Source organism: Myotis yumanensis, unplaced genomic scaffold (genome assembly GCF_028538775.1).
Source record: "Myotis yumanensis isolate MYYU_CA2020_CCGP unplaced genomic scaffold, mMyoYum1.0.hap1 SCAF_4, whole genome shotgun sequence".
Classification (NCBI taxonomy): domain Eukaryota; kingdom Metazoa; phylum Chordata; class Mammalia; order Chiroptera; family Vespertilionidae; genus Myotis; species Myotis yumanensis.
The window spans coordinates 50,122,456-50,148,973 of record NW_027223755.1 but is presented as its reverse complement, the minus strand read 5'-3'; the positions used below and the strand labels follow the sequence as shown (position 1 = coordinate 50,148,973).

The following is a 26,518-nucleotide window of genomic DNA, read 5'->3' as shown; positions in this document are numbered from 1 at the left end:
AAGGAAACAACTCCAAAGGACTAGCTTCGCTCCAGAACTCCCTCACAGGCTCAACAGTCATCTGTGGATCAAATTCTCCCTCTGCACATTCTTATCTTCCTCACTTGTTTATACGTGTATCTTCCCAAAAAACTGAAACCTTCCATCTCAGATTCTATTTACAGGAAACTCACCTATATTGCTCAACATCTCTGGTCTACTTTTTCGTACATCTATTTTCCAAAACTTCTTCCCTGCTTACTGCTCCCAAAACTTGAAATCACATTTCCATTCCAATCCCAAATTTGCTTGGGTTTATCTTTCCGATAATGTAATACATCCAAAATTTGCCCAACCAATATAATGAACTTCAAAAGGGATGACTTTTTTTTACAGATATTTTGGTATTATAGGAAAAAAAACACAATAATCACAACAATAATCTATGGTGATTAGAGAGGGATACAATCTAACACTTCATCCCTAAGGCAGGATTTGGTGCCATGCATCAACAGTAACCATAATTTATGGATCTGGAGAGCATTATGCTAAGTGAAATGAGCCAGGTAGAGAAAGACAAGTATCACATGATCTCACTCATTTATGGAATATAATGAACAACATAAACTAATTAACAAAAACAGATCCAGAGACAGAGAAGCATCAATCAGACTGTCAAACCCCAGAGGGAAGGTAGAGGAGGGTGGGGGTAAGGGGGAAAGATCAACCAAAGGACTTGTATGCATGCATATAAGCCTAACTAATGGACACAGACAACAGGGGGGTGAGGGCATGAGTTGGGGAGGTCAGGGGGGTTATGGTGGGATAAGGACACATATGTAATACCTTAATAAAAAAATAAATAAAAATAACCTTCTTTTAGGCACAACTAGACATTTTCATGTACAGTCATACTTCCAAAATAAGTAATTTACCAATTGTGATCATAAACCTATCTTACGATCTTAAATCTATTTAAAGAGCAATGAGGAATGTGTCTTTTGATTACTTCTTTTGGAAAATTATCTGTTTTAAAAAATCAAATGTAATGGATCATGGAGGTGAAAAAAATAATTTTGTTTTTTAGATAATGGGTGTTGTTTTTATAAATGTAGCAACTACTATGTTTTTCCTTGGAAATGTAAGGAATAATAAAATAAGCTAAATGTATTGAATAATAAGAAAAATAGTAACCATAATTTAAAAGTGACTTTCCAACAATTTTATAAATTACATACCACTCCTGAGATAGGAAATATATCACTAATACTTCCGTCAGCTTCCCATGCTACAGTTATTCGACCATAAGTTCCTTTTAAGCGCTCAACATTCAAGGTTACTAGGCTATCTTGCTCCATTTCTTCCACTTGCTTATATAATGAATTCTGAAAAATATACAGAAAATCACCAAGGTTATTTGAAATTACCTAAGTAACCTTTTATTTCATGCTACCATACATTTGCGAACTTCACAGCATGAAGCAACATGATATATTAAGTGAAAAACAATAGTTAAAAAAACATAATATCAGATGACTATGAATTTATTTAAAAAGTAAAAGATTAAGTTAAAATAAACAAAAATGTTAGTTTTTTAGGATTATATTTATTTTTGTTTCCTTGTTTCTATATTTTTCAAGTTTTCTCCAATGAACATATCTTCTTTTTATAATCAGGAACAATATACTTTTTTGAAAGTGTTATACACAGAATGTAAAACAGTTTGTAGAACAGAAAGGACATGACAGGAGAAGGAAGGCTTCTTCTTTGTGACCTTTGTAATCCCTCTAGGTCTTTGTTTTCTATTTGTAAAATAACTGTTTAATCTACATGGTCTCCAAAATCCCACCAAAATGTAACGATGTCATGAGAATCAGGGAGCCCTTCCTGATCATTTACAAATGTCTCTTACCCTTAAATTTATATTCTTTGAAATGTTTCTATAGGCTGTCCTGTTTCCATTGATGTTTCATCCTTAGCTCATAGTCTTAAGACTATTTTTCCTGCCAGAAATATCATTTCCCTTGTGTTAGAATGCCATACTCTCTTCCTTTCATCTGTACTTCTAGCCTCTTTCCTTTGTTGCAAACCTAGTTCTATCTCTGTGTGACTATAACATTCCTTGTCTGACACTTGCAACATCTCTTGCCAACCATTTAATGAATGTTTCCTCAAAATTAATATTCCAAAGAATCCCTTCTTGACAATATCCTGGTTTCTCTACAGGCAATATAGCAAAAATATGGAGTATAAAGACTTTAAAAAATCTTTTCAGTAAGATATTTCTTGCCTTTTTACTATGATAATCTGAAAAGAGATGCCCCCATTCATTTCTTAAAGGCTCTATTTAGAATGCTAACTTGAATAGATATCCTATCTCATAGCGATATTTTACACAGCATTTTAACACAATGTTACAGATGTTACATAGTAATAAAATCTTGCTCAAGGCAATCAAACATTTCTGCAGAAAATGCTGTGATTTTAACATATGCATATAATTTGTTCACAAAAGACAATGCTCTGGCAGCAGGTGGCCAATGAGCATTAGAAATATGACTAATGTGTAAGTATAAAATGCACACTGAATTTGAAGATAAAATATGAAAAAAGGATGTAAAATATTTCATCAATTTTATGTTGAAATTATAATATTTCAAATGTACTAGGTTAAATAAAATATAATATTAAAACTAACTTCACCTTTTCTTTACCCCTTTTTATGTGACTACAAGAAAACTCAAAATTACATATCTGGCTCACATTGTATTTCTGTGGGGCAGAGCTGCCTCAGAGAGAGCTGACCCACCTTGAGTTCAGAATGGGCTAGGCTGGGTAATAGGGTGATCCTACAACCCTTGCAAGCAATTAACTCAGGACACTAGTGGGTCAAAAACTCCTCATCTTATCCCTGAAACCTCTCCTCCTACAGTGTCCATATCTTGGTGAAAGGCAAACTCCTGCTTCCACACTATCGTTTGCTGCTGGATTACTTCAGTAGTCTCCTAACTGGTCTATATCTGTTTTTGCCCACTTACAATCTAGTTTTGATTCTATGGCGCGGGTGTCCTTTTAAAATGCATGTCAGATCATGTTGCTCTTTTACACTGACCCTTCGAAAGCTCTCCATTTCCCTCAGAGGCCAAATTCATATGACACTAAGGCGCTCGTGCAGGAGACAGCCAACATAGCAGGCCTTACTGCAATCCTTTGAAAGGCCTGCCTGCAAGATTGGCCCTTGGCTGGTGTCTGGGAACTTGAATTTCAGGAGGCTTCCCACCATTCCCAGAACTGACAATGAGTTCCATTTGCTTGACCTGTTTGAATACACAATGTGGTTTATGTTGAACACCTGATTCTTTTTCTGGGAATCTGGAAGTTTACATGCCAGGTAGAGGGTGCCTACATGATCAGTCCCCAATTAAAATCCTGAGCAATGAGTCTCTAATGAGCTTTGCTGGTTGACAACACTTCTCACGTGTTGTCATAACTTAACTCGATGCTGGGGGAATGCATTCCCCGTGATTCCACTGGAAGAGAACACTGGGAAACTGGTACCTACTTTTCTCTGGACTTTATCCCATGAGCCTTTTCCCTCAGCTGATTTTGTGTAACAAATCAGTCCTCTGAGTTCTCCTTGCAAGTCACTGAACCTGTGAGTGCTGGTGGGGAGTCCTGACACACCTGGGCCTCATCTGCCTCAGCACACAGATCAGCCACAGTGAGTTTCCTGCTGCTCCTAAGAGGCAAGGCCTCCCTTCAGGGCCGCTCCACTTGCTGATGGTTTCCCCCTGCCCTGACTGTTTTCCCTCAGATATGTGTGTAACTCACTTCCTCATCTCCTCCAGGCCTTTGTCCTCATGCATATTCCCTTTCCTCAGGAGAAAGCATCTCCATGTTACAATGCATACAGAGTTACAAACTTCTCCCTCTCTCTCTTTCTCTCCTCCTCCTCATCCTCCTCCTCCTTCTCATCCTCCTCTTCCTCTTCCTCCCTGCACCCCCACAGAAATAACAAAGGCATAATAGGACAGTAAAATATTTATAAGTAATGTGTGTGACCAGACACGATTGGGATCTACATCACTGTTTTCTGGAAACATGGGTAACAGCAAATTCAAACTCCTGGGCCAAGGCCAACTGGTAACATTTCAAATTCAATCTTATAAAAGGAATCAGTACAAACAATAAAGTTTAGGACAAATGGACTCAGGGGGTCCAGTGTGTAAGACTAAATTGCAAGGCAGCAGTAGAATTGAGCTTAGAATGCACAGTAGGGGGTGAAGCAGGCAAAGGGAAAGAAGAGAGGCTTAAAATACTCAAGTACGACTCACTAGCGCTGATAAAAACTCATATATAAATGCAGTGAATACATCATTCTGAATTCTAAGTGTGGGATCTTTGGAATCATTACCTGAGCAAATCCAACAACTCCATAGGCATCATCATTAGACAGAATAGTGATTTTTACATAACCATTAATACCAATCTCTGCTCCTCCTTTAGGATTTTTAAGCTGAACTCTGAAAGATTCTTCCTCCTCTGGAACTGTATCATCGAGAATATTTACTGCGATTATAGCTTCTCTGACACCAGGTTCAAATATCAGTTCACCTGAACTGACATAGAAGAACGTATACAGTCAGTCAGCTACAACAAATTAAAGACATATACACAGTACATTGCTCATAAAACTCTTAAAACATTGATTGATATTCAAAGTTTGGAAAAATCACATTTCATAAGTAAAATTTTAATCTGAAGTGTTCATATACTACTAACTTGGTAGAATAAATATTAGAAATCTGGGTAACAACATATTTCATACATTTTTCAGTCATTGGATAAAGACTTAGAAATTAGGTGTCATATAAAATTATGGTGAGTATAAAGACAGCATAAAATGTTCAACCTACCTAGGGATAAAGTCAGACTGGCTCGAAACATAGGCCAGCTCATATATGTGTGAGTGGGTGGCTCCCGCTAGAGCAATTAAATCCTTGCTTGAATTAAGGGACTTGACTGTGACCGAAGCTGCATCGTGAGCAGAAGGTGCTTCCAGAATAAAAGAGAACTGATTCAGCTCTGAATTCCAGCCATAGAGAGCAGACACAGTGTGGCCAATAAGAAGTATGTGCACTGCAGGAAGGAAGGGAAAGGCAACTAGAGTCCAATATAAACAGTCACCTCACTTACGTGCCACGGCAAAATCTCTCCAACTCTCAAAGTGCCATTTTGATTTCTGAAGTAATACACAATTCAATCTCTAAAATAACTGAACATAAATAATTGTTAAATGCTATGGAAAGATCGAGCAACCTGACAATGTACCCACAACCCACTTAAAAAGTGATCTTGAATGGTAAAAGCCAAATGGATTTTGGATTTGTTCGTATTCATCTCAATATTTATTTATTGAATAGCATGCTAGGATACCTTTGAAAGTAAAAAGTACCCATAATCCTACCACTAAGTGGTTTATTTTTCTATTTTTCTTCCAGTCGTGATTCATATGAATTCATAATTGGCACAGTTATAAACAGTCTAAATATAAAAAATTATTAATTAAAAAGGGTAATACCATGTTTATAGTATATATATATATATATATATATAGCATAGTTTTTTATATGTGACTACATAGCATTCATATTTGTAATTTTAATGCATAATCTATAGGGTTGATCTTAAAATATATTTAATAATATTGTTTTCTATATAGTTTTTCAATTTTATTTAATTCTTCATTTTATTTACGTTCACTTAATAAATTCTTAAAGGTGGTGAATTAAACCAAAGAATATGAACAAATTCAAGATTTTAGAATATGTTCTGTCAATGCTTTTTGAAATGTTATTGGAAAACCATGCTCTTCATAATTAAAAGCAATGGCACATACTTGTATTTAATGACATTAGGAGGAAAGGGTGCTCACTACACTGTGCACAACACTAAAAAAATCTTCAGACTTAAAACAGGAGAAAAGAAAGAAACCACCAAGAAACATGCATAAATTCCAGTACTCATTGAAACACACTGGAACATACAAATATCAAATAAGACTGGGTATTAAAATAGCATATAGAACCAGAAACGATGAGTCTCTTCCAAAATTTTTACCCATACGATAAAATGGAAAACCCCATACCCACTCTTAAATCCCATATTCTTAAGTATTGAGAACTACTGATTATTTTTATATATGGGGAAAAATTTTACTATTGCAATTTAGTAAATGTTGCATAAAAGGTAAAGATTAAAAAAGTAGTTACTAATACGTTTGTATTTTCAAAATGATCACATATTTTTCATAAAGCTTTGTAAAACTGGATACATTCAGTAAAGGGCAAACTTCTCAGATGGATCTCAACACCTCTCAAGTTTAACTGATTCTACAGTCTCAAGCAAAATCATAAACTAAAGCTTTTTGATCATCATTGATGATGCATCCAACCCTGGGAGATACACTCCTGTTCACGTCCTCACAATCTGATCAGTATTACAAGGCAGCAAATAGGTAATCAGACATTTAGAGTAGGAAGTGTAGGCTTAAATCTGAACACATGTATGCAGAGAGTGTTTTCTCAGAAAATAGGCATTTGTACTGTTCAGGATCATGAAATTGGGCCAGGAATGTAGGAGGGAAAGAAAAAAATCTCTACTGGGGGAAGAAGACATTTTTTATCCTTTTTTGTTTCAATTACAGTTTACTCTGTATTGGCTTCAAGTGTACAGCATAGTGGTTAGACAAGCATATGCTCTAAAGCAGTGATGGCGAACCTATGACACGCGTGTCAGAGGTGACATGCAAACTCATTTTTTTGGTTGATTTTTCTTTGTTAAATGGCATTTAAATATATAAAATAAATATCAAAAATAAAAATCTTTGTTTACTATGGTTGCAAATATCAAAAAATTTCTATATGTGACACGGTACCAGAGTTAAGTTAGGGTTTTTCAAAATGCTGACACGCCGAGCTCAAAAGGTTCGCCATCACTGCTCTAAAGGGTTCCCCCTGATGTTTCCAGTACATATTTCCACCTGGCACCATATATAGTTATCACAATATTATTAACTATAGTCCCTATGCTGTACTTCACTTCCCCATGACTAATTTGTAACTACCAATTTGTAATTATTCATCCCTTCAACTCTTCCACCCAGTCCCCCAATTCCTCTCCCCTCTGGCAACCACCAGTATGCTCTCTGTGTCTTTAAGTCTGTTTGGGAAGAGGATTTTAACTAGTACTGATTACAGAATTATCTTCCATTTAGCAAAACTATAAAAAATTTAAAAGTATCCCACATGTAAGCAAATGGATGAGATTACTTAAGGAGTGAGTGTAAAAGAGAAGTTCCAGGACTAAGTGCTAGAGCAAGCATTCCTAACCATTTAGAGACCTAGGAATATAAGAAGAAACCTGTAAAAGATGGAGCAGCCAAGAAGGGCTTCCTGAGAAGCAGTGTCCTCAGGAGAGAGGCAAGTTCCAGAGCAAAGAGTAGAGAATATCCTGAGAACAGTTTCAGATACAGTGTATCTGTTTCACAGGGCACTGTGGAGGATTTGGGAGGTTGGGGAAATGAGATGTGAGCATCTGGAATAGAACTCTGGGCTCAGATGGTCTAGAGCAGCGGTTGCCAACTGGTGGTCCGAGGACCACTGGTGGTCCGTGAGGTCCAAAAGGTTGGTGACCACTGGTCTAGAGCATGAGCAGAACACATGGGAATGAGAATCTCATTCCCAGGGGCCTGCACTTTTTATGGTAACTGAACAGGAATGAAGAGAGTAATGAGCTTAATCCAAATGATTTTCAAATGTAATATTTTTGATGAAGCTGAGAGTATTGGAGGACTAAAGAGAAGGGGCTGAGTGTCTTTCCAGCAACACACAGAGCTTAGAGGATGAATGATATAATAAACTGAAGGACTGCAACAGGACCTGGGACATAACATTCAGTAAATGTTAGCTATAGATTCCCATATTTCCTGAATCTTTTGTCCACACAGTCTCCTTCACCTCCCCTTGAAAAAGTGGAATTCAGCAAGGCTTGGTTCGAGGATCCCTCCTCTCACGCTTCATAGTCTCTTTCTACATCTTCCTTCGCTGCATGTAGAACATCCAATATCTGCGTCTAGGACTCTCTTCTAAGCTCTGACCAGCAATACTTCTTCAATATCTGCACACGAATGACTCAAAGGCATCTCAATGGATTCCAAGGAAACTCATTATCTCTGTCCCTAAGTGCCTGGACTTCCTCCCAGTGATCACCATAATGGTTATAGGACTACCACCTATGTAAAAATTAGACTCATTCTTGACATCCTCCCTATCACATACCCCCATATCTAATCTATCATCAACTCCTGTGGATTTTACTTGTGAAACACCTTTGAATGAATCTGCTTGTCTAATTTTCCACCTGCATCACCCACCACTTTCCAAACTCCACCATGCAACATCTTTAGTCTGAAACATGCCATGAGCCTCCAGACTGTCTTCAAGACATCTCTTACCAGCTTCTAAGCTTTTCTCCCCATGGCATGGTCTGTCTGTCTCTCTCTCTCTCTCTCTCTCTCTCTCTCTCTCTCTCTCTCTCTCTCATATGCACACACACAGAGTTTCTCTCTCCCTGCCTCCCTCTTTCTCCATCTCCTCATCACCCTCTCATAAAAGACACCCCTTACTTTTAGGATAAAGATAATAATCCTTTAAATCCCTCTCTGGTCTGATTACAGCTTCAGTTACATCCTATACCACTCTCCCCTCACTGCCACTTTGACCTCTCCCTGGTCCTTTAAAAGCTCATGCTCACTGCTACCATCTGACCTCTGCACATGTTGTTCCCTCAACCTAGAGCCCACCCTATGCTTAATTCGGCCTCATTAACACCTACTTACGTAAGAAAGTTCTCGGGGCATCCCTTAGACCAGGTCAAGGCCTCTCCATTTTGTGTTATGGGGGGTTCTTTATTCTTTCATAGCAGTTATCTGTATGTAGCCAGAAACGTATTTGTGTTATTTTACATGTATCTCTTCCCTATCACCTGTTAAACTTCTTCAGGGCAGAGGTGATATCTGATGCTGCTTACCAGTGTTTTCTCAGGGTCTACCACTGTGCTTGGCACATAATTGGCACTAAAAATATCTATTAAATAATAAAGGAGAGAAGAGAGAAATGGGAGATACATTTATATGTCCTTACAGCCTTTGTTATATTCATTATTATTCTTCAATTTAAAGAATTCAGTCACCACCCAATAATCTCTGTCAGGTCATTAACCAGAATAAATATGTAATCCTCATAGTCATGGCTCCAATCTAATGCTTTTAACACTTGGGTTGCGGGAAACAAGTTAAGTCGGCTCGCGTGAATTGCGCGTACTCCGCGGGAGCCGTCTTAAAATACTTTTTTTTTTTATAGACTAGCAGTAGAATGCGGGTAACGTATAAATACGTAAACTAAAGTTATCATAATTTTACTGAACGTTGCCATTTGCGCAAAAAAATTAGCAAAAATGGCCCGTGCCACGCGCCACCTGTTAGCGCCTGATGAAAGCTACCCGCATACAGTGTGTTAATAAAATATTTGACACATTCAAAATAATAAAATCCTTGAATATTATTTAATGCATAATTTCAGCTTTCAAGGGATCTATAATAAGCCATTCTAAATAATTACCTATAATCTTTTCATACTTCTACAACCTCAAGTCACAGAAACAAAAGAATAAAGAAACCTCACAATGGGTCTTTTAACAAGTCTCTGGCAGATTTTTTCACAAATTCTTTTAGAAACGTGCCTATTCTATTTTTTAAAAGTCTTTAAAGAGAATTCTATAACTTCAATTAATGGCCCATTCAGGCAGCATTCCTCATCCTTAAAAAACATTCATTAGGGAACTATTTTGAATTATAATAAGTGACTCAAGTAGATGAAGTTAGTCCACTTGAAAACTTGAAGTACAGAGAAGCAAAAATGATAAAGGTACAAAATTAAAGAACAAGTAGAAAAAAACTACACAAATCCATGATGAAAGATCCATCATTCATTCAGTGAATCAGTTGTTGAGTGAATGATGAGTACATCGCTCAAGTTGTTTATCACAGCAACATCACAGAGTGAAGGCCTGTCAGAGGCTGACAATGTAAAGAGAAGTCATTCAAGGAAAGGATGAGCAGAACAGAGGTAGACAACAACAGCAGAGTGAACCTGGCATGGAAGCCAGAAAACAAAGGAATGTCCCAGATGGGAGGTGCCAGGGTCTGCGAGAACCTGGGGACATAGAGCTGAGAAGTGGGGTGTAGGACAGATGGAAACAAAGTGAAATGAACAATCTACAAAAAGGTAGCAAAGTGTAAAGGCAGTCAAATATATGGTGATGGAAAGAGAGTTGACTCTGGGTAGTCAACACACAATGCAATATACAGATGATGTATTATAGAATTGTAACTTGAAACCTACATAATTGTATTAACCAATGTTACCCCAATAAATTTAATTTAAAAAAATGGAAGATAAAAAAAACCTCTGATTCCTGGAGAACAGTAAAGGTGACAATGCCTGATAGAGAAAGCAAGTCAGGCACCTAAAAAAAACCTGTAAGAATAAACTCCAGTATTTGTGCTAAGTCCTCTACTCTTTTCAATATCATTTACTTTATAGATTTTAACTTTTGTGATTTCACCTACCTCCATGCATTGATGTCCCCTATGTCTAAACCCCTACTTGACTTCCTCCTGATTTCAGTTCCATTTCACTAACCACCCACAGAGGCTTCTACATCGGCTCTGGCCTGGGCAGTTACAAACTACTGCCTCCAGCATATTCTGTGCACCAAAGGTAGGTGGAATTGTGAAACACGCCTTTGATCCTCACTTGTCTTTAAAATGCCTGCAAGGATTTCTCTGCCTCAGTAATGCTCAGAATGCTCTGGGGATCCTTAAGAGTCTGAGACCCTTAAAGAGACTGTGAGGTCAAAACTACAGGTGTCTCAAAAAATGTATACACATTGTAACAGCTGATAGCTCAATTTTGAAGATGAAATGCATTTTAATAAACACTGCCTTTATAATTATTCAAAGTGTGTGTTTACAATTTGGGGGACACCTTATAATTTCATAATAATACTAAGATGTTGTCTGTCTACTTCACTCTCATTCTTTCATGAGTGAATGGTGGGATTTTCCAGAGGACATATGATTGATATTATTGCAATAGGCTAAATACAGATGCAGACAAAAAAATCCAGATATCGTCTATTAAACCAGATATGAAAAGTTTCAAAAACAATAAAGAAATACCATTCTTTTTATAAAAATTTTGTTTTGGAAAATACAGTGTTTTGTTTTTAAATAAAGCATGTTATTTATGTTCACATGTAGTGAGTCTATTGCTGTCATTCTTAAATGAATTAATAAATAACTGTCTGAAATTTCTCCATTTGATTTCAAATACAATAAATATCAGTAGATATACACACAAACAAAAACTCTTTGAAGGCCTCAATTTTTTAAGAGGGTGAAAAGTTCCTAAGACCAAAATGTCTGGGAACCACTGGACCATCTGAAACACAGTTCAAACCCTGGCTGACATTCCAGGCCCACCTGTTTAGATTCCAGTGTGTTTCCAACCTTACCACCACTCCGTTCTGAATCGAATCCTTTGTCCCCACCACGCTAGTCCGCCCATTGTGCTCTCAATGCCACAGACCCTCCTGCCTTTCACTTTTGCTCATACCTTTCCCTCTCCACACAGTATTTCCTACCAATCCACCCAGGCAGAGCTCAAGCTCCATTAACCCCTCCAATTCTACCACTCACAGAGCAAATGCGATTGGGGGTCTACCTTGAATTATTATCTTACTATTTTTCTTGCTTCTCCAACCAAACACAATCCCTATTTTAAGAGTATCGGTATCAGTCATTTGAAAATTCTAGGATTTCTGGAAATATTATTGTCAAGATCTTGATTTTACATCCTTAGTAAAATACCCAGTGTCTGGCAAAGTAACACTACCTCTAATTTGTGAGATTAAAATCATTCTGGCTTTCCCACTGCCCTCAGGATTAGCAAGCAGTTGAAAATCCCTTACCTATTCCTGAAGCTGGTGTGAAGGAGTGGATCCTATTAGCAGCAAAATCCAGGGATTGAAAATATCTAAAAGAAGACTGTCCTGGCTCCCAGATGAAAATATCAATTGAACTCTGATCTCCTACAATAATAAATATAAGTCAAATCTGAAGGCAAAAGTTTCAGGAAAAAATGACAATTACACAGGAAAACTATAATAAAAACATTAAGTCTAATAAAAAAACAAATTTTATAGGAGAGTCCTCAGAATTCATTTAGTTAAACAAAAATACAACTTATTAGGAAACATTTAAAGTCTTTTTGCATTTATTACATGAAGTATATAGATGGTTAGCCACTAATCATGACCCGTTATAAAAAAAGCAACAAATGTTTTATTTTTTAGGAGTGTTGGAATTTTATTTATGAAAGTTTCCCTACGCAGAAGAAAGCATATTCATATTCAATAAATATTTTTAAAGTTTTATCAAAAGTTGCTAAGCACTATTTATTACTACTACAAATTATCTATGGCACCCCAAGTACAGTCATATAAACAGTTATCTACTTATGCTATAAGTATAATATCTTCATAGAGTTTTTCATAGATCTTTCCACGTTACCCACCCATTCCCCAATTTGATTTTAATATTTTTAAAGTAGTGGTTCAGAACCCCTAAAGATTATGGGCAAAACAATTTTTTCCCCAAAATCTACTTGTAGCTGACAGCCAATATTTATCTATCAAGAAACATTCTATGACTTAGCTAAAAAATTATTGAGAGCATTTTCATATGAACATACTATATCAGTGGTCCGCAAACTGCAGCTCGCGAGCCACATGCAGCTCTTTGGCCCCTTGAGTGTGGCCACGAAGTTTCAATCGCCCTGTATGTGCACGCCCGGTGGTATTTTGTGGAAGAGCCACACTCAAGGGGCCGCAGTTTGCTGACCACTGTACTATACGAATACTAATTTTGATAACTCTGTATGCATTACAAACATTGCATCTTCTTACCTAGAGAGACAGATTTGGCAAAAATTAAGTAAATATCATCTCCTGAAATCAAGGCCTCGACTTGTGTTGTCCCACTGATCGGCACTTCTTGAAAGTTAATAAACTCATTTCCAGACCATCTCAGTAAAACAGAATTGAGCCTGGCATGAGCCTGGGAAATGGCCAAGAACACAGAGCCTCCTCTGGTGAACAAGGCCATGGCCAGCACACCTTGGACAGGGAGTGTCTGATGCAACACGAAGCTTCCTCCATTCCACCGGAAGACCTGCAGGGAATGTTCAAATACAGAATCCTTCGTGATGAGGAATTGAGCACTTATGATAATTTAACCAGTGTCCTATGTTTATTCTCCTAGAGCCTTTTATTTAGTTGAGAGGATATTTTCATTCATGAGAAAGTAGCAAAACTGAAGCTTTCTCCCCTTTTTTCTGAAGCTGTGTGTGAGTGTGACAGAAAAGAGAGAAAGAGGACATACAGGTAGAATGAATTTTAAAGCAAAGTTATTTAAAAATAAATCAGTTTCAAATAGATATCTGGGCAGGAGTCAGTGATATCAAGAGAAGAGGAATGCCAAAAATAGAAGAGAATTCATTTAAATATAAAAAATTTAGAACTAGATTAGAAACTTTCTGATACTGTAATATCATTCATAGCCCTCTCTCGAGCAAGAGAAACACCTAAACTTTTTAGTACTAAAAGTGGCAATGCATACAAGGTTTCAGGGTGAGTATTCATACATTTAAAATTAAAAGACAATCCCAAATATACAACCCAGTCAATTTCAGAAAGAATTATATTTATTGAGTCAACAATTGGGAATCTTATATGAGCCAAGCATTATTCTAGGATTTATGAATAAAGTAGTATCTCCCTTTATGGATATTAAGTATTAGTCAAAGGCAAACAAACATACCAATAATTAAATAGATGCATGATTATAAAATTGATACAAGTGCTAAAGATAACAATTGAAATGATGTGATGGAGAACTATGGGTGTATAAGGAAAATGAAGGTAGAGAGAATGACAAAATTTCCAAGGCAGGAAAAGTTTGTCATTATCTGAATTAAAACGGGTCTAACTGGAAGGAAGCTGATAGTTCTAGGGAACTGAGTATCAGTTAGACTAGATAGGTAAGGAGTCTTTTGCTAGGGAGACCTTGTAATTTATCACAAGGGTCCCTGAGCGAGCAAATGGGACAATATCAGTAATTATATCAGGACAACAGGCATAACCCAACACTGTGCTGGACAAATAAGGAGATATGGTTATCCTACTTACTTAGATGCATGCTGAGTATAATTGGAAATCGATAAAGTTTTAAAATGAGGAATAACTCAATATTAATTAATGTTTTAAAATATTACTCCAGCCCAGACAACATGACTCAGTGGTTTGAACCAGGAGGTCACGGTTCTATTCTCGGTCAAGACACATGCCCAGGTAGTGGGACAATCCTCAGTGTGGGGATTCTCTCTCATCACTGATGTTTCCATTTTTCTCTTCCTCTCTGAAATCAGTAAAAAAATATAAACTAATAAAATAAATATTACCCCAGCCACTTGACTGGGAATGGGTCTGAGGAGGTCAGAGAAGAAGTTTGGAAACCAGCTAGAGGCTACTCTAATAGTGTCGGAGAGAAGTGATGGGGACCTGGATTAGGGAGGGAGAAGCAGCAATGGCAAAAAAATGTCTGTATTCAATTATTGGAAGATATAAACAAAAACACCTAATAGTAAGTTAGATGTCATTAAAAATGAGTAATCAAGGACACGTCCAGAGCAATTGCACTGAGGTTGCAATTTCCTGAGATGAAAGCAAACACTGAACAAGTTTTGCAGAGAAAATCCAAAGTTCAGTGGGGATATGCTAAATCTTCCATACTTAAAATATATTTAAGTGAATATGCTAATAAATAGTTAGATATGTACGTCTGGAATACAGAGGGATGGATAGCTACCAATAAATTTGGAAGATTTTTTAAAAATAAGCTGTAACTAATCAGTATGTATATTCTACTTTATTACTTTCCCCCAATCAAATTATGGTGTTATTTTATATTAAACCTACAGACTACATCTTTGATGAGCTTTAATTATAGCATTAAAAAGAAAAAAATTCATTTTAAAAGAATCAAACCTGTGTTAATGCAGAATCATTTCTTTGACTTGCAACAATTAAATAATCTTGACTGTCTGAAGTAAAATATCTTACTTGAGAACTTTCTGAAATAATTATTGTTTGTACCTGCAAGAAAGAAAGAACAGTAGGAATAAAAATTTAAAGTAGAATATAACTAGAAAAGGATCTGAATACAGTAATAGTATGAGTCAGTATTTGAAGTTCAAAACTTGGAAAATCCTTCTGATATCTAGATATGCCTAACTAGAGGTCATTTTAAGAAAGACAAAACTACCCCTAGATTAAGACACCTTGCTCAAATGAGTATCAACTTGCCAAAAGCCTTTTTCACATGACCACAGACCATGCATTAACTTCCATTTAGATCAAGCTTACAAATCTAATTTTTCTTTTAAATAAAGCAATCTACAAAAAAGTAAAGTTTTTTGTTGTTTGTTTCTTTTACCTGGAATAATTTGAGTCCAGATGTGAATGTATACACACTGTTAACAGAAGGCTTTTCTTCATTTCTTTCTTCATGAGTAATCACAAAGTAGGGAGAAAGTCCAATATGAAAGGCCTCACAAGTTTTAGGATTCCCTATATTTAAATCCTAGGATATAAGGCATAAGAATATCTGTAATTCACAACGTAGCCAACATTTACATGCACATCTTATTTTGTCTACTGTAAAATAAGCGATGCTTACCTCAAGTGGAATAAAAACCCCTTGCCATCGGTAAACAGTAGAAGACACCTTTCTTAACATTACACCATATATTGAATCTTCCAAATTAAAGAAACACCAGCCAGAAGCCGAGGCATCGAAAAAACTTTGAAATATGGAAAACACAATATGCATTCCCCCTGAAAAACATATATCATAATATACAAGTGTATAATCCCTCCCAAACTTTATCAATTCTGAGTTTATTATTCAAACAGTGAAGCCCATTCTTTATATGGCACTGAGGATATCTTCAAAGTGCAAATGCGATCATGCCACCTTATGCTATACATGCCTAGTAACCCTCCCCAATGCTTAAAGCACTCAAAGGCTTTCCATTAATCCTAGAATTAAGACAATTGCCCATAACATGTTCTTCAACCTCTTGAATGATCTAGTGTTGTCTAACTCTTCAAACTCAACACTCCCCTTATTTCTAAACCCAATGTGCATTCTAATGTTTTTCATTTACGTTCTTTTTCTTAATGACTCTAGAGGTCTGCCTCATTCATTTCCCACTTTTTCCCCTATGTTCCTCCAAGTGAATCTCTACCTAGCACTTTTTCTTTTTGTTTGTTTTTTTTTTTAATATATTTTATTGATTTTTTACAGAGAGGAAGGGAGAGAGATAGAGAGTTAGAAACATCGATGAGAGAGAAACATCGATCAGCTGACTCCTGCACATCCCCCACTGGGGATGTGCCCGCAACCCAGGTACATGCCCCTGACCGGAATCGAACCTGGGACCTTTCAGTCCGCAGGCCGATGCTCTATCCACTGAGCCAAACCGGCTTCGGCCCTAGCACTTTTTCTTAGTTCAAACTTTGATATGCCTGAGAAGCATTCATTTATGTTCTCACAACACTAAGAGCTTCCCCTTTAAAACATTTATTACAGTTTAAACTACACACTGATTTTCACTTGTTTTATTTCTATCACCCATTTAAATTCTAAGCTCTGTGAGTTTAGCCCTATGCCTGGCATATGTAATAGGCCTTCAATAAATATCTGTGGGTGCAATAAAAGAATTATATATCTTTTCTCCGTTTTCAACAGATGCACAATATACAATTCATGAGGGGATATGTAAATTTTATACATGCAATCTTTCTTGGTTATAGAATTTTGTTCTCATAAGAAATGAAACATACTCATGCCAAAGGCTGTTTCAGATATTGTCTCCCACTCCACACTCACAGCTAAATCAATGCCGTTAGTACGTGACACATTTAAATATACAGTCCTGTTGGCTTCTTCGATCTTTATAGAGGTGGCTCTAAAGAAAACAAATGGATTATGGAAAGCAGAAAAAGCATAATTTCTGCATATTAAAATATATATCACAATGCTATAATATATTTAATACATTTTTAAATTTACACTAGCCATGGTGAGCTCTATCCACAAATTTTATACAGCAGGAAGACTAGACTCTACAGCTCAAAAATATTCATTTATGAAGATTTTTTAAAAGCACAAATGTAATACTCTGATACTAGAATCATAACAAAATACTGATAGCCAGTAACTTCATGCTGCATATTCTAAAAAATAAATAAAACTGTGTTATTTCTCACATAAAACAAAAACATGTGACAGAGAAAAAAACAAGTCAGAAATTCCCTGATCTAGTGTATCAGTGAAACAGTATCTATTGAAATATTTCTAAAATATAGAAATAAACATCTTCAGCCTACAGAGGAAATTTTAAACTATAATCAAGTTAATGTATCTTTGAAGAGTAATTTATTTATCTGAGTAACTAAATATAATTTCTATTATTTCTCACTTTTTATTATTATTGGAAAAACAAACAAACAGTGCAAGCCATTACCTGAAAGTGTAAACTTTAGGAAAATAAGAATTCTAACAACATCATTAGGGAGGACATGATTAGGTTTCTGACAGTCCCTGTTATGAGAGGGCATATGGCCTCTCTGAATCTATCTGCTAGAGCATATTTTAAAAATCCCTTTTAAGATAGAGCTCAATTTCCTTCTGCATTTTCTCTATGTCAAAAAAATATATCCTGCCCAGCTGGTGTTGCTAAGTGGTTAGCACTGACCCATGAACCAGGAGGTCACAGTTTGATTTCTGGTCAGGGCATATGCCCAGGATTCAGGCTTGGTCCCCAGTAGGGGGCCTGCGGGATGCAGCCAATCAATGATTCTCTCTCATCATTGATGTTTCTATCTCTTTCTCCCTCTCCCTTCCTTTTTCTCTAAAATCAATAAAAACATTTTTTTAAAAATATTTCCTACTTAGCTTCAGAAGCGGCAATTTCCTTTTGAATAAACTATACCTATTTGCAACTGCAGAGATACTGAATAGCCCCAAAGGGGCCTGGTTTTGCAAAACTGTTATCAGGGTTCGAACATGTGCCCCTAGTCTAGCACCTCCAGTCGGATTAAACAAGGTACAAACAAAATGCTCGTCCATTTCTGGTTCCGTGTCTAATATGGCAGATATGTGTAGGGCCTGAAAACAAAATCAAAAGATAAAGTTACTAAAATATAGTCTTTCTACAACAGACAGAAAAATCTGTTAAACATTTTTGAGAATAAAATAATATGTTTTGGAAACAACACCTTTTCTTAAATTCTAATATTGATCCCCATAATGTGATAGTTACAACTCTTTGCATTTACTAACTTCAAGATTTTCAACACTGTAATGTATGACACTGAAGTGTCTAAAGATAAATACTTATGGCACTTAAAAATAACATTAAGATTAAAATTAAATTTATATATTCATTTTTGCTAACTCTTTATCCTGCTCTAGCTATACAACTGTGTTAGTCTCATTCTAGTCTAGGATTCACTATTAAAACTTTATAACCACTGTAGGCCTTAATTTAAAACACATACACAAATGTTCATCAACAGGAGAATACATAAACAAAAAGTGATCTATTTTATTAAATGCTTCTCAGCAAAAAAATAATAATAATAAAAAATAAAAAACACAACTACTGGTGTGTGCAACCATACAGATCTCAAAAATTACACTGCACAAAAGAAGAGAGACACAAAAGATTACATACTCTATGATTCTACTTATATGAAGTTCAAGAACCAGTAAAATGAGTCTTTTAAAAAAATATTAATTTGATTTCAGAGAGGAAGGGAGAAGAAGAGGGATAAAAACATCAATGATGAGAGAGGATCATTGATTGGCTGGCTCCTGAACACCCCACACTGGGGACCGAGCCCACAACCTGGGCACATGCCCTGATCTGGAATCAAACCACAACCTCCTGGTTCATAGGTCAATGCTCAACCACTGAGCCATGCTGGCCAGGCTAGAATGAGTCTTTAATGAAAGAATCTGGAAAGTAGTTTCCTCTGGGGAGAGCAAGAAACTTTCCAGTGATGGTAATGTTCAATATCTTAATTTGAGTGGTGGTTACATGGGTGCATACATATTTTTAAAGTCATTGAGACATACACTTAAGATTTGTGTATTTGCCTTGACCGGTTTGGCTCAGTGGATAGAGCGTTGGCCTGCGGACTGAAGGGTCCCAGGTTCAATTCCGGTCAAAGGCATGTACCTTGGTTGTGGGCACATCCCCAATGGGAGGTGTGTAGGAGGCAGCTGATTGATGTTTCTCTCTCATCGATGTTTCTAACTCTCTATTCCTCCTTCTCTATAAAAAAATCAATAAAATATATTTTTAAAAAAGATTTGTGTATTTTATTTTTTATATCTCAAAATCAAAAACATGTTGGAGGAAAAATCATTATGTGTGTGAAAGAAAAATTTATTCCAATTTCTCTAACATTTAATTTGCCTAATGAACAGTAAGGTCTTCAAACATACTGTAAAAAAAAGTTTTTTAAGAAAACACCACAACCTGGCCTGGTATGGCTCCGTGGTTGAGCATCGACCTATTAACTAAGAGGTCCCCAGTTCGTTTCGAGGTCAGGGCACATGCCTGGGTGCAGGCTTGATCCCCATTAGGGGGCATGCAGGAGGCAGCCAATCAATGATATTCTCTCATCATTGATGTTTCTATCTTGCTCTCCATCTCCCTTCCTCTGAAATCAATTAAAATATTTCTTTAAAAAAGGAAAAAACACAAGATAATTAAAAATATTTTTAAATTTAATTTAAAACATTTTTAAAATAGCATGTGAATCTAAAGCAATGGCAAATTCATAAAATACTTCAAATTTGAATTCTTTAATATCTATATGAAGACATAACTGTCCTTGAAACAAAATTTAAAAGGTCCTAAATTTCAAAGAATTAAAAAATTAAATATGCAAATGAATATGCATTAAAAATGTATTCAGTTTACATAAACTGATCATCAATAAAACTTTTTAATTATTGGATGGACTGCTTTTAGATGAACTAGGCTAAATATATTATTTTAGAATTATTATACTTTACTATATAGTGAGCTTAAAATATGTTAAAATAGTGGAATTAGCTATTTTAAATTTAAACTATGTTTTAAAAATAAAGTTTAAAAACAAAATTATTAATATATAGGAAAAGAGGTTTCTGGAGATAAACTTCTGCTAGTTTAGATCACATTTGCAAGTAATCCAAATCCAGTATTTTTTTCTCCACTGAGCTATTCCCATTCACATAGGACACCTGTGTCTGAAACAAGCAGTCTGAAGTAGTTATAGTTTAGTTAATGAAAGCTTGACAGGAAGGAGTGATTGTGCTGAGGCTTCATGACTGCAAAGAATGGTTTAGAGCTTTTTTAGCTTATGGTTTATAGACATATATATTGAAGTGTTCCATTTGAATATGCTTGAATTTTAAAATAGCAATACACATATTTTCTTTTTTATTTGCCCATTCCACTGCCTAATTCACAGAGCAAATTTTTCCAGTTGCGCTCTCTATAAACTATATAGCACATGGCACTTTCACACAGTCATCTAACCATGTCTTTTCCTAGTATCTTTGCCGGAAATACTTTTTTCTTTCTAGGACCTAGGGTGCCCTTCTAAGGAAATAACTATTTTGTAAATTTAAAAGGTGAGTATTCACTGTCAGTGCAGGCTCATACTGTACCTTGAATCGAACGCCTTCTTCTAAAACAATATAGCCTTTGGAAGGAGTCAGATCTTTAGACTCCACTGAAGAATCCACCTCAGTCACAATGAACTGAACTGTCACGGTTCCAAACAGTCCTTGTGCAGGTTCCCGAACAATGTATAATACTGCAACGCTCTCTTGTACATAGAGAGCTGCTGGTTCTCTCAGAAAAAAGTGCTCACTGTTGTTAAATGACAGAACTCCAGGGCCATCATCATTAGCAAGGACAGTGATTAAGGCTGTCAAAATAAAAATGTTGAAGTAATAAATGAAACTAGAATGGCTTGTAAGTGCTGGGAAGTGTGTTGGTACTTCATTGTAAAGTAGGCTAATTCTTCTCTGGATCACCTTAAAAACAAGGGGAAAATTTCCCCGCAACCTTATGTTAAGAAATCCCTTTGTCAAGAAGCAAAGGAATTTTTAAAAGCATTTATTAAAATGTATATTTACGTATGACATAAAAATACTCAGTAAGCTCGGAATAAAAGACAGTTTCTCCAACTTGATGAAGTGATACCTCTGAGAAGCCAATAGCAAAAAAACAAACTTCATGTTGAACAATTAGCATTGCCACTAAAAACAGAAACAAGACAAGGATGCCTGTCTTCACTGCCCTGGAGTGACCAGCCAGGCCACAGGTGTCAAAGTAATGGAAAAGCAGAGTCAGAACTGTCCCTGTTTTAGAGCCCTTTCAATCCTGAAGTTCTGTGTGCCCATGAGGTTTCCTCATTTTTCTCCTTTCTACCTTCTCTAAGCACTCAGCATGATAGCTAACAAGCAGTGAACCAGGATGATTTTTGGTAACAATATTAAACTGTTCCAACCAAAGAAGTATGGCTCCTATTGGCAGTCCTCAGGTGTCAATACATTTCAACTCTATGTGTAAATACTACTGCAATTAGATGACACTAAAACAGCTACCTTGGCATTCCTTCTACTGCTAAAAAGGAAACCAATGCAAACTCCAAATTCAAAGGAAAGACATTTATAAATTAAATAAAACCTATAATAACTAGGGAAATGACTTAATATTATCTTGTTACCAACCTACATTTTCATTTTACACACACACACACACACACACACACACACACACACACACTAGAAGCAGTGTTACACTGACACGGGAATTCCAAAATGCTTAACTTAAAATATTTTGTATTATAAACATAAAAAACCATCAAGACTAATCCCTTTACATCTGGCTCCATATTAGGAAAAGAGTATGAGGGAGAGGGAGGTGGGTATAAGAAATTATCAATTACCTATTGTATTTCCTCCCAGTTCTAGTCCAGGAGAAGGATTTGTTAAAATCAGCTGAAATTTTTCATCTCCTTCTGGAATATCATCATCAAGAATCATGATGTCAACATTTTTATACCGTTCTCCATGAGCAAAGTGAAGAATCTGGTCAAGAAAGTAAAATAGACAGCATAATATTTAAATACACTCTGCATTTTTACAGAATAGAAAAAAATACAATATAGTTGTGAAAGTGAAATAAATTATTTGACAGGGATTTTTCCTTTTTTTGCTTAATTTTTAATAATTTAAATTGACAATATTAAGTTTGGAAAGTAAAATTTGTGGAATAATAGAAGGAAGTAAGCATTCGGTTAAGAAATAAAAGGCATAAAGAGGCAAAGTAAAATATATTTTAAAACACTAAATGTGTTTCAAAGGAAATTAAAACAGTGAAATACAAGAGTTAAATTTTCAAGAAGCATAAGAAACAGTCTGAGGTCACCAAGTGATATAAATTCTATAACATGATAACCCTTCAGTATTAAATATTGCAATAAAATAATGCATTAATAAAATACAGATTAATCTTTAGAATAGTATTGAAAATACAACTTATGTGCTATAGTAAAACAGTAAAGAGAGCTATTCCACTATGTGGAAGTCTTCTGCCCTAATTTACAGTGGAAATATGTCATAGTTTATTATGTTATATTAATTTATTTATAGAGGACCTAAATCATTATCATTCTTAAGGAATTTACCATTGGGGTAAAGCTGTAATCCAGCCCCAGCTGTGCTTCCAAATTCTGGGCATACACAAACAAGGAAACATGGCCAAGAGCCCCTTCACTCCTCTGGGCTATCAGTGTTAAACGTCCTTGGGTTTCATTAATTTCAAACCTGTAATAAAAAGAATACAAGCATTTTTCCTTATAACCTTTTATTGTATAAATAGTAAAGAATCTGGACCTCAGAAAAGGACTCCCATGTGGCCTTGGGCTTACCTGCTATATTGCCATTCGATTTTGCCTCGAGCACCATCATTGGCATCAATAATAATTTGTGCAGTCAAGCCCTCTGAATCTGAAAAAGAAAACAAAAAATGCACTTTAATATAAATATAAATTATTTTAAAAGAACTATTTTATGTAGAATTTAAAGATAGTCTCTTTGAGAATACATTAATTCCTAATTTAGAGGTATTGGCAAAATTATTCAAAAGATGTTTAAGAAAATAAAGACATTAATGCTTATAACATCTGAATAAGAAAACTGCTAACAAGAGGCATTGACTTATTGAAATTTAATTAGCTGAGAAGAGTTCTTGGAAGGAGTATAAAGAAAAAAGAGAAAGAAATGGGGAGAGAGAGGCAGGGAGTACTGCAGAGAAAAATATATGAGGGGAAAAGAGAGACAGACAGAGGTGGATACAAACAGAAGCTGAGACAGGTGGTAAGGATAAAGATTAGGAGAAATAAAGAGAGACTAACATTGAAGTAAACTTCTCTTATCCCTTTTTATTTCATATTCTGTCCACCCAGTCACTATGTTACCAATATCCATTATTCAGTTTTGAAATACTAATAACTAATCCTTTTACTATTTAGTTTTGTTTGTTAAATATGTTTGCCCTATACCTTTTAAATTCAAGAGGTACTATTTTAATCTGGGGTAGTGTTGGCCGCTGACTGGGTAGGGGAAGGGTATGGAGAGTAATTCTCTCTGAGTGAAGAGAGTACGTTGTTGAACAAATAATATAAATCAGGATCTGTGCCCATCAGACTAGAGGCTGCACAGCAGAATCCCAGCTCCACTATTTCCTAGCTGTGTGACTGTGGGCATGTTACTTAGCTTCTCTTAGCCTCAGCTCCCGCATCTGTACAATGGGAAGATAACAGGGAATAAAGGTACTAACATTCAAAGCACTTGGAACAGGAGCATTAGAAAGCACTCAACAAAAATAAAACTATTCAAATTACCTTTTATATGAGTTTTAAAGAAATACGAGTTATTTTGTTAGCTCTCTTAGTGTGAATGATAACTATCTCATAATAACTACTTGATGTACGGCCTAGTCTCTGGAGTCATTTATTCCTTTTGCAAAATAACTGAAATTTATCAAACAGTGGCATGTTAAAAACTGATGATTTCCTTTTGATATTTTCAAAGTTATCTTGTTGAGCTCAGAAGTGAATGAGAAACTCCTATTACCCAGGCCGCTGCTCTTGCCATGCTTCTCTTCCTTTAACTCAGACTAATTTCCGATCTGCCCAGGGCACCTTCTAACTAAAAAAAAAAGAAAGGCAGGCTACCTCAGTGCCATACACTACCACCCCCTACCGGGCTGTCACAACTACACGTTTCAGACAAATTTCCCAATATTAAATGTCCAAACCACAAACAGGTGTCTGTCTTTTGAAAATAAATAATTTACATAAATTTGTACTGAGGTTCAAGTTTTACCTTTCAGTCTGTAATGAACTAAATGAGTCTTTTCTAAAGCATGAAAAGATAAAAGGTCAAAAATGAACAAGAACACAACAAATATAATAAACACTCTGATTAACCTAAGATAAAATAAAATCATTTGATAGTTTAGAGATCTAATGAAAACAACAAATTAAATTTTAAAAGAAAAATGCCTTCCTAAGAACTAATTTAATTTTGAAGATTACAAATTTGGTTATAAAATGGTTGTAAGATGTAAAAAACATCACACAGTAATTCTTAAATGTGTTTACAATGTCCAATGGTCAAACTGCAATAGTCTCTAAATTAAAATAAATCTAAAAGCATAATTATTTTACACATAGCTAATATTATCAAACGTCACAATGACCACTTCTGATTTAAAAAATAAAGTAACTTTACTTTGTTTGCAGTGAGTAAACAGAAACAAACAAAAATCCAACATACCCAGTCTAGGAGGAAATGAAGTTAAAGGAGCCATGATGAGCTCAACATAAGTTAAGTTCACGAGGAAATATTCTTCCAGTTCTGGTATATCATCCTGCAAAAATTACATCCATTAAATTCCCTATGCTCTCAAAGTAATTACATCTGACAAGCTGTTTTTCAAATGATGTTATAAATTTATATTCTTAAATTATATACAGAAAATATAAAAATGCTAACATAAATTAGAAAAGATTAACATGTCAGAAAGTATTGGCAATGATATTTTTAATTTGACACCAAAAGCAAAAATAAATAAGTAGAACTACATCAAACTAAAAACCTTCTGTACAGCAAAGGAAGCTATCAACAAAATGAAAAGGCAATTTGTGGAACAGGAAAAAATATTTACAAATCATACATTTAAAGTTTGTAAAGAACTCACAAGCTCAATACCAAAAATGAAACAATTTGATTAGAAATGTGCAAAGAAACTGAAGAGACATTTTCCAAGGAAGGCACACAATGGCCAATAGGTACATGAAAAGGTGCTCAACATCACTAAACATTATGAAAATGCAAATGAAAACCATAATGAGATATCACCTAACATCTGTTAGAATGGGTATTATCAAAGAGACAAGAAGTGTGGGCAAGGATGTGGAGAAGGGACCCTTGTGCACTGTTGGTGGGAATATAAACTGGTGTAGCCACTATGCAAAATAATATAAAGGTTCCTCAAAAAATTTAAAAAAGAACAAACATATAATCCAGCAATTTCACACCTGGGTATATATCCAAAGGAAATGAAAACAGGATATCAAAGAGATACATGCACCCCCACATTCACTGCATCATTATTTGCAATAACCAAGATATGAAAACAACCGAAGTGTCTGTCAAGGAATGAATGGATGAAGAAGATGCACTACTACTACTACTACTACTACTACACACAAACACAAACACACACACACACACACACACACACACACAGAGGATTATTATTTAGCCATGAGAGAGATGTAAATCCTGCCATTTGCATCAAAAGAGATTGTGCTAAGTGAAATAAACTAGGCAGAGGAAGACAAATACTGTATGGTATCACTTAATGTGGCATCTTAAAAAGAAAAAAAGGAAAGTCAAACTCATAGAAACAGACTAGAAAACTGATTGCCAAGGGGTTGGGTGGGATATGGAGAGATTGGTAAGAGTAAAAACTATCAGTTTGACCATAACCACATTTTTTAAATCCTCATCCAAGGATATTTTTTCAATTGATTTTCAGAGAGAGTGGAGGCAGCGGGCAGTTAGGCTTAGGGAGAGGGAGGAGACAGAGAGAAAAAAAGAGAGAAACGTTGATGTGAAAGAGGCACATCAACTGGTTGCCTCCTGAACCAG

At 35.7% G+C, this 26,518-nt stretch overlaps 1 protein-coding gene across 1 annotated transcript in view; it reads right to left on the bottom strand.

Moving 5' to 3' along the window:
* Nucleotides 1-26,518, bottom strand: part of ADGRV1 (adhesion G protein-coupled receptor V1) — a 451,408-nt gene that overhangs the window by 314,660 nt on the left and 110,230 nt on the right. The window contains exons 42-56 of the mRNA XM_070413740.1: nt 25,139-25,232; nt 23,227-23,305; nt 22,984-23,122; nt 22,243-22,384; nt 20,954-21,216; nt 18,219-18,394; nt 17,068-17,192; nt 15,899-16,056; nt 15,656-15,802; nt 15,208-15,315; nt 13,069-13,333; nt 12,073-12,192; nt 4,896-5,118; nt 4,394-4,598; nt 1,218-1,364 (exon numbers count right to left, since the gene is read on the bottom strand). Of these exons, the coding sequence (XP_070269841.1) occupies nt 1,218-1,364; nt 4,394-4,598; nt 4,896-5,118; nt 12,073-12,192; nt 13,069-13,333; nt 15,208-15,315; nt 15,656-15,802; nt 15,899-16,056; nt 17,068-17,192; nt 18,219-18,394; nt 20,954-21,216; nt 22,243-22,384; nt 22,984-23,122; nt 23,227-23,305; nt 25,139-25,232 (2,391 nt within the window). The remainder of the gene's footprint in view (nt 1-1,217; nt 1,365-4,393; nt 4,599-4,895; nt 5,119-12,072; nt 12,193-13,068; nt 13,334-15,207; nt 15,316-15,655; nt 15,803-15,898; nt 16,057-17,067; nt 17,193-18,218; nt 18,395-20,953; nt 21,217-22,242; nt 22,385-22,983; nt 23,123-23,226; nt 23,306-25,138; nt 25,233-26,518) is intronic.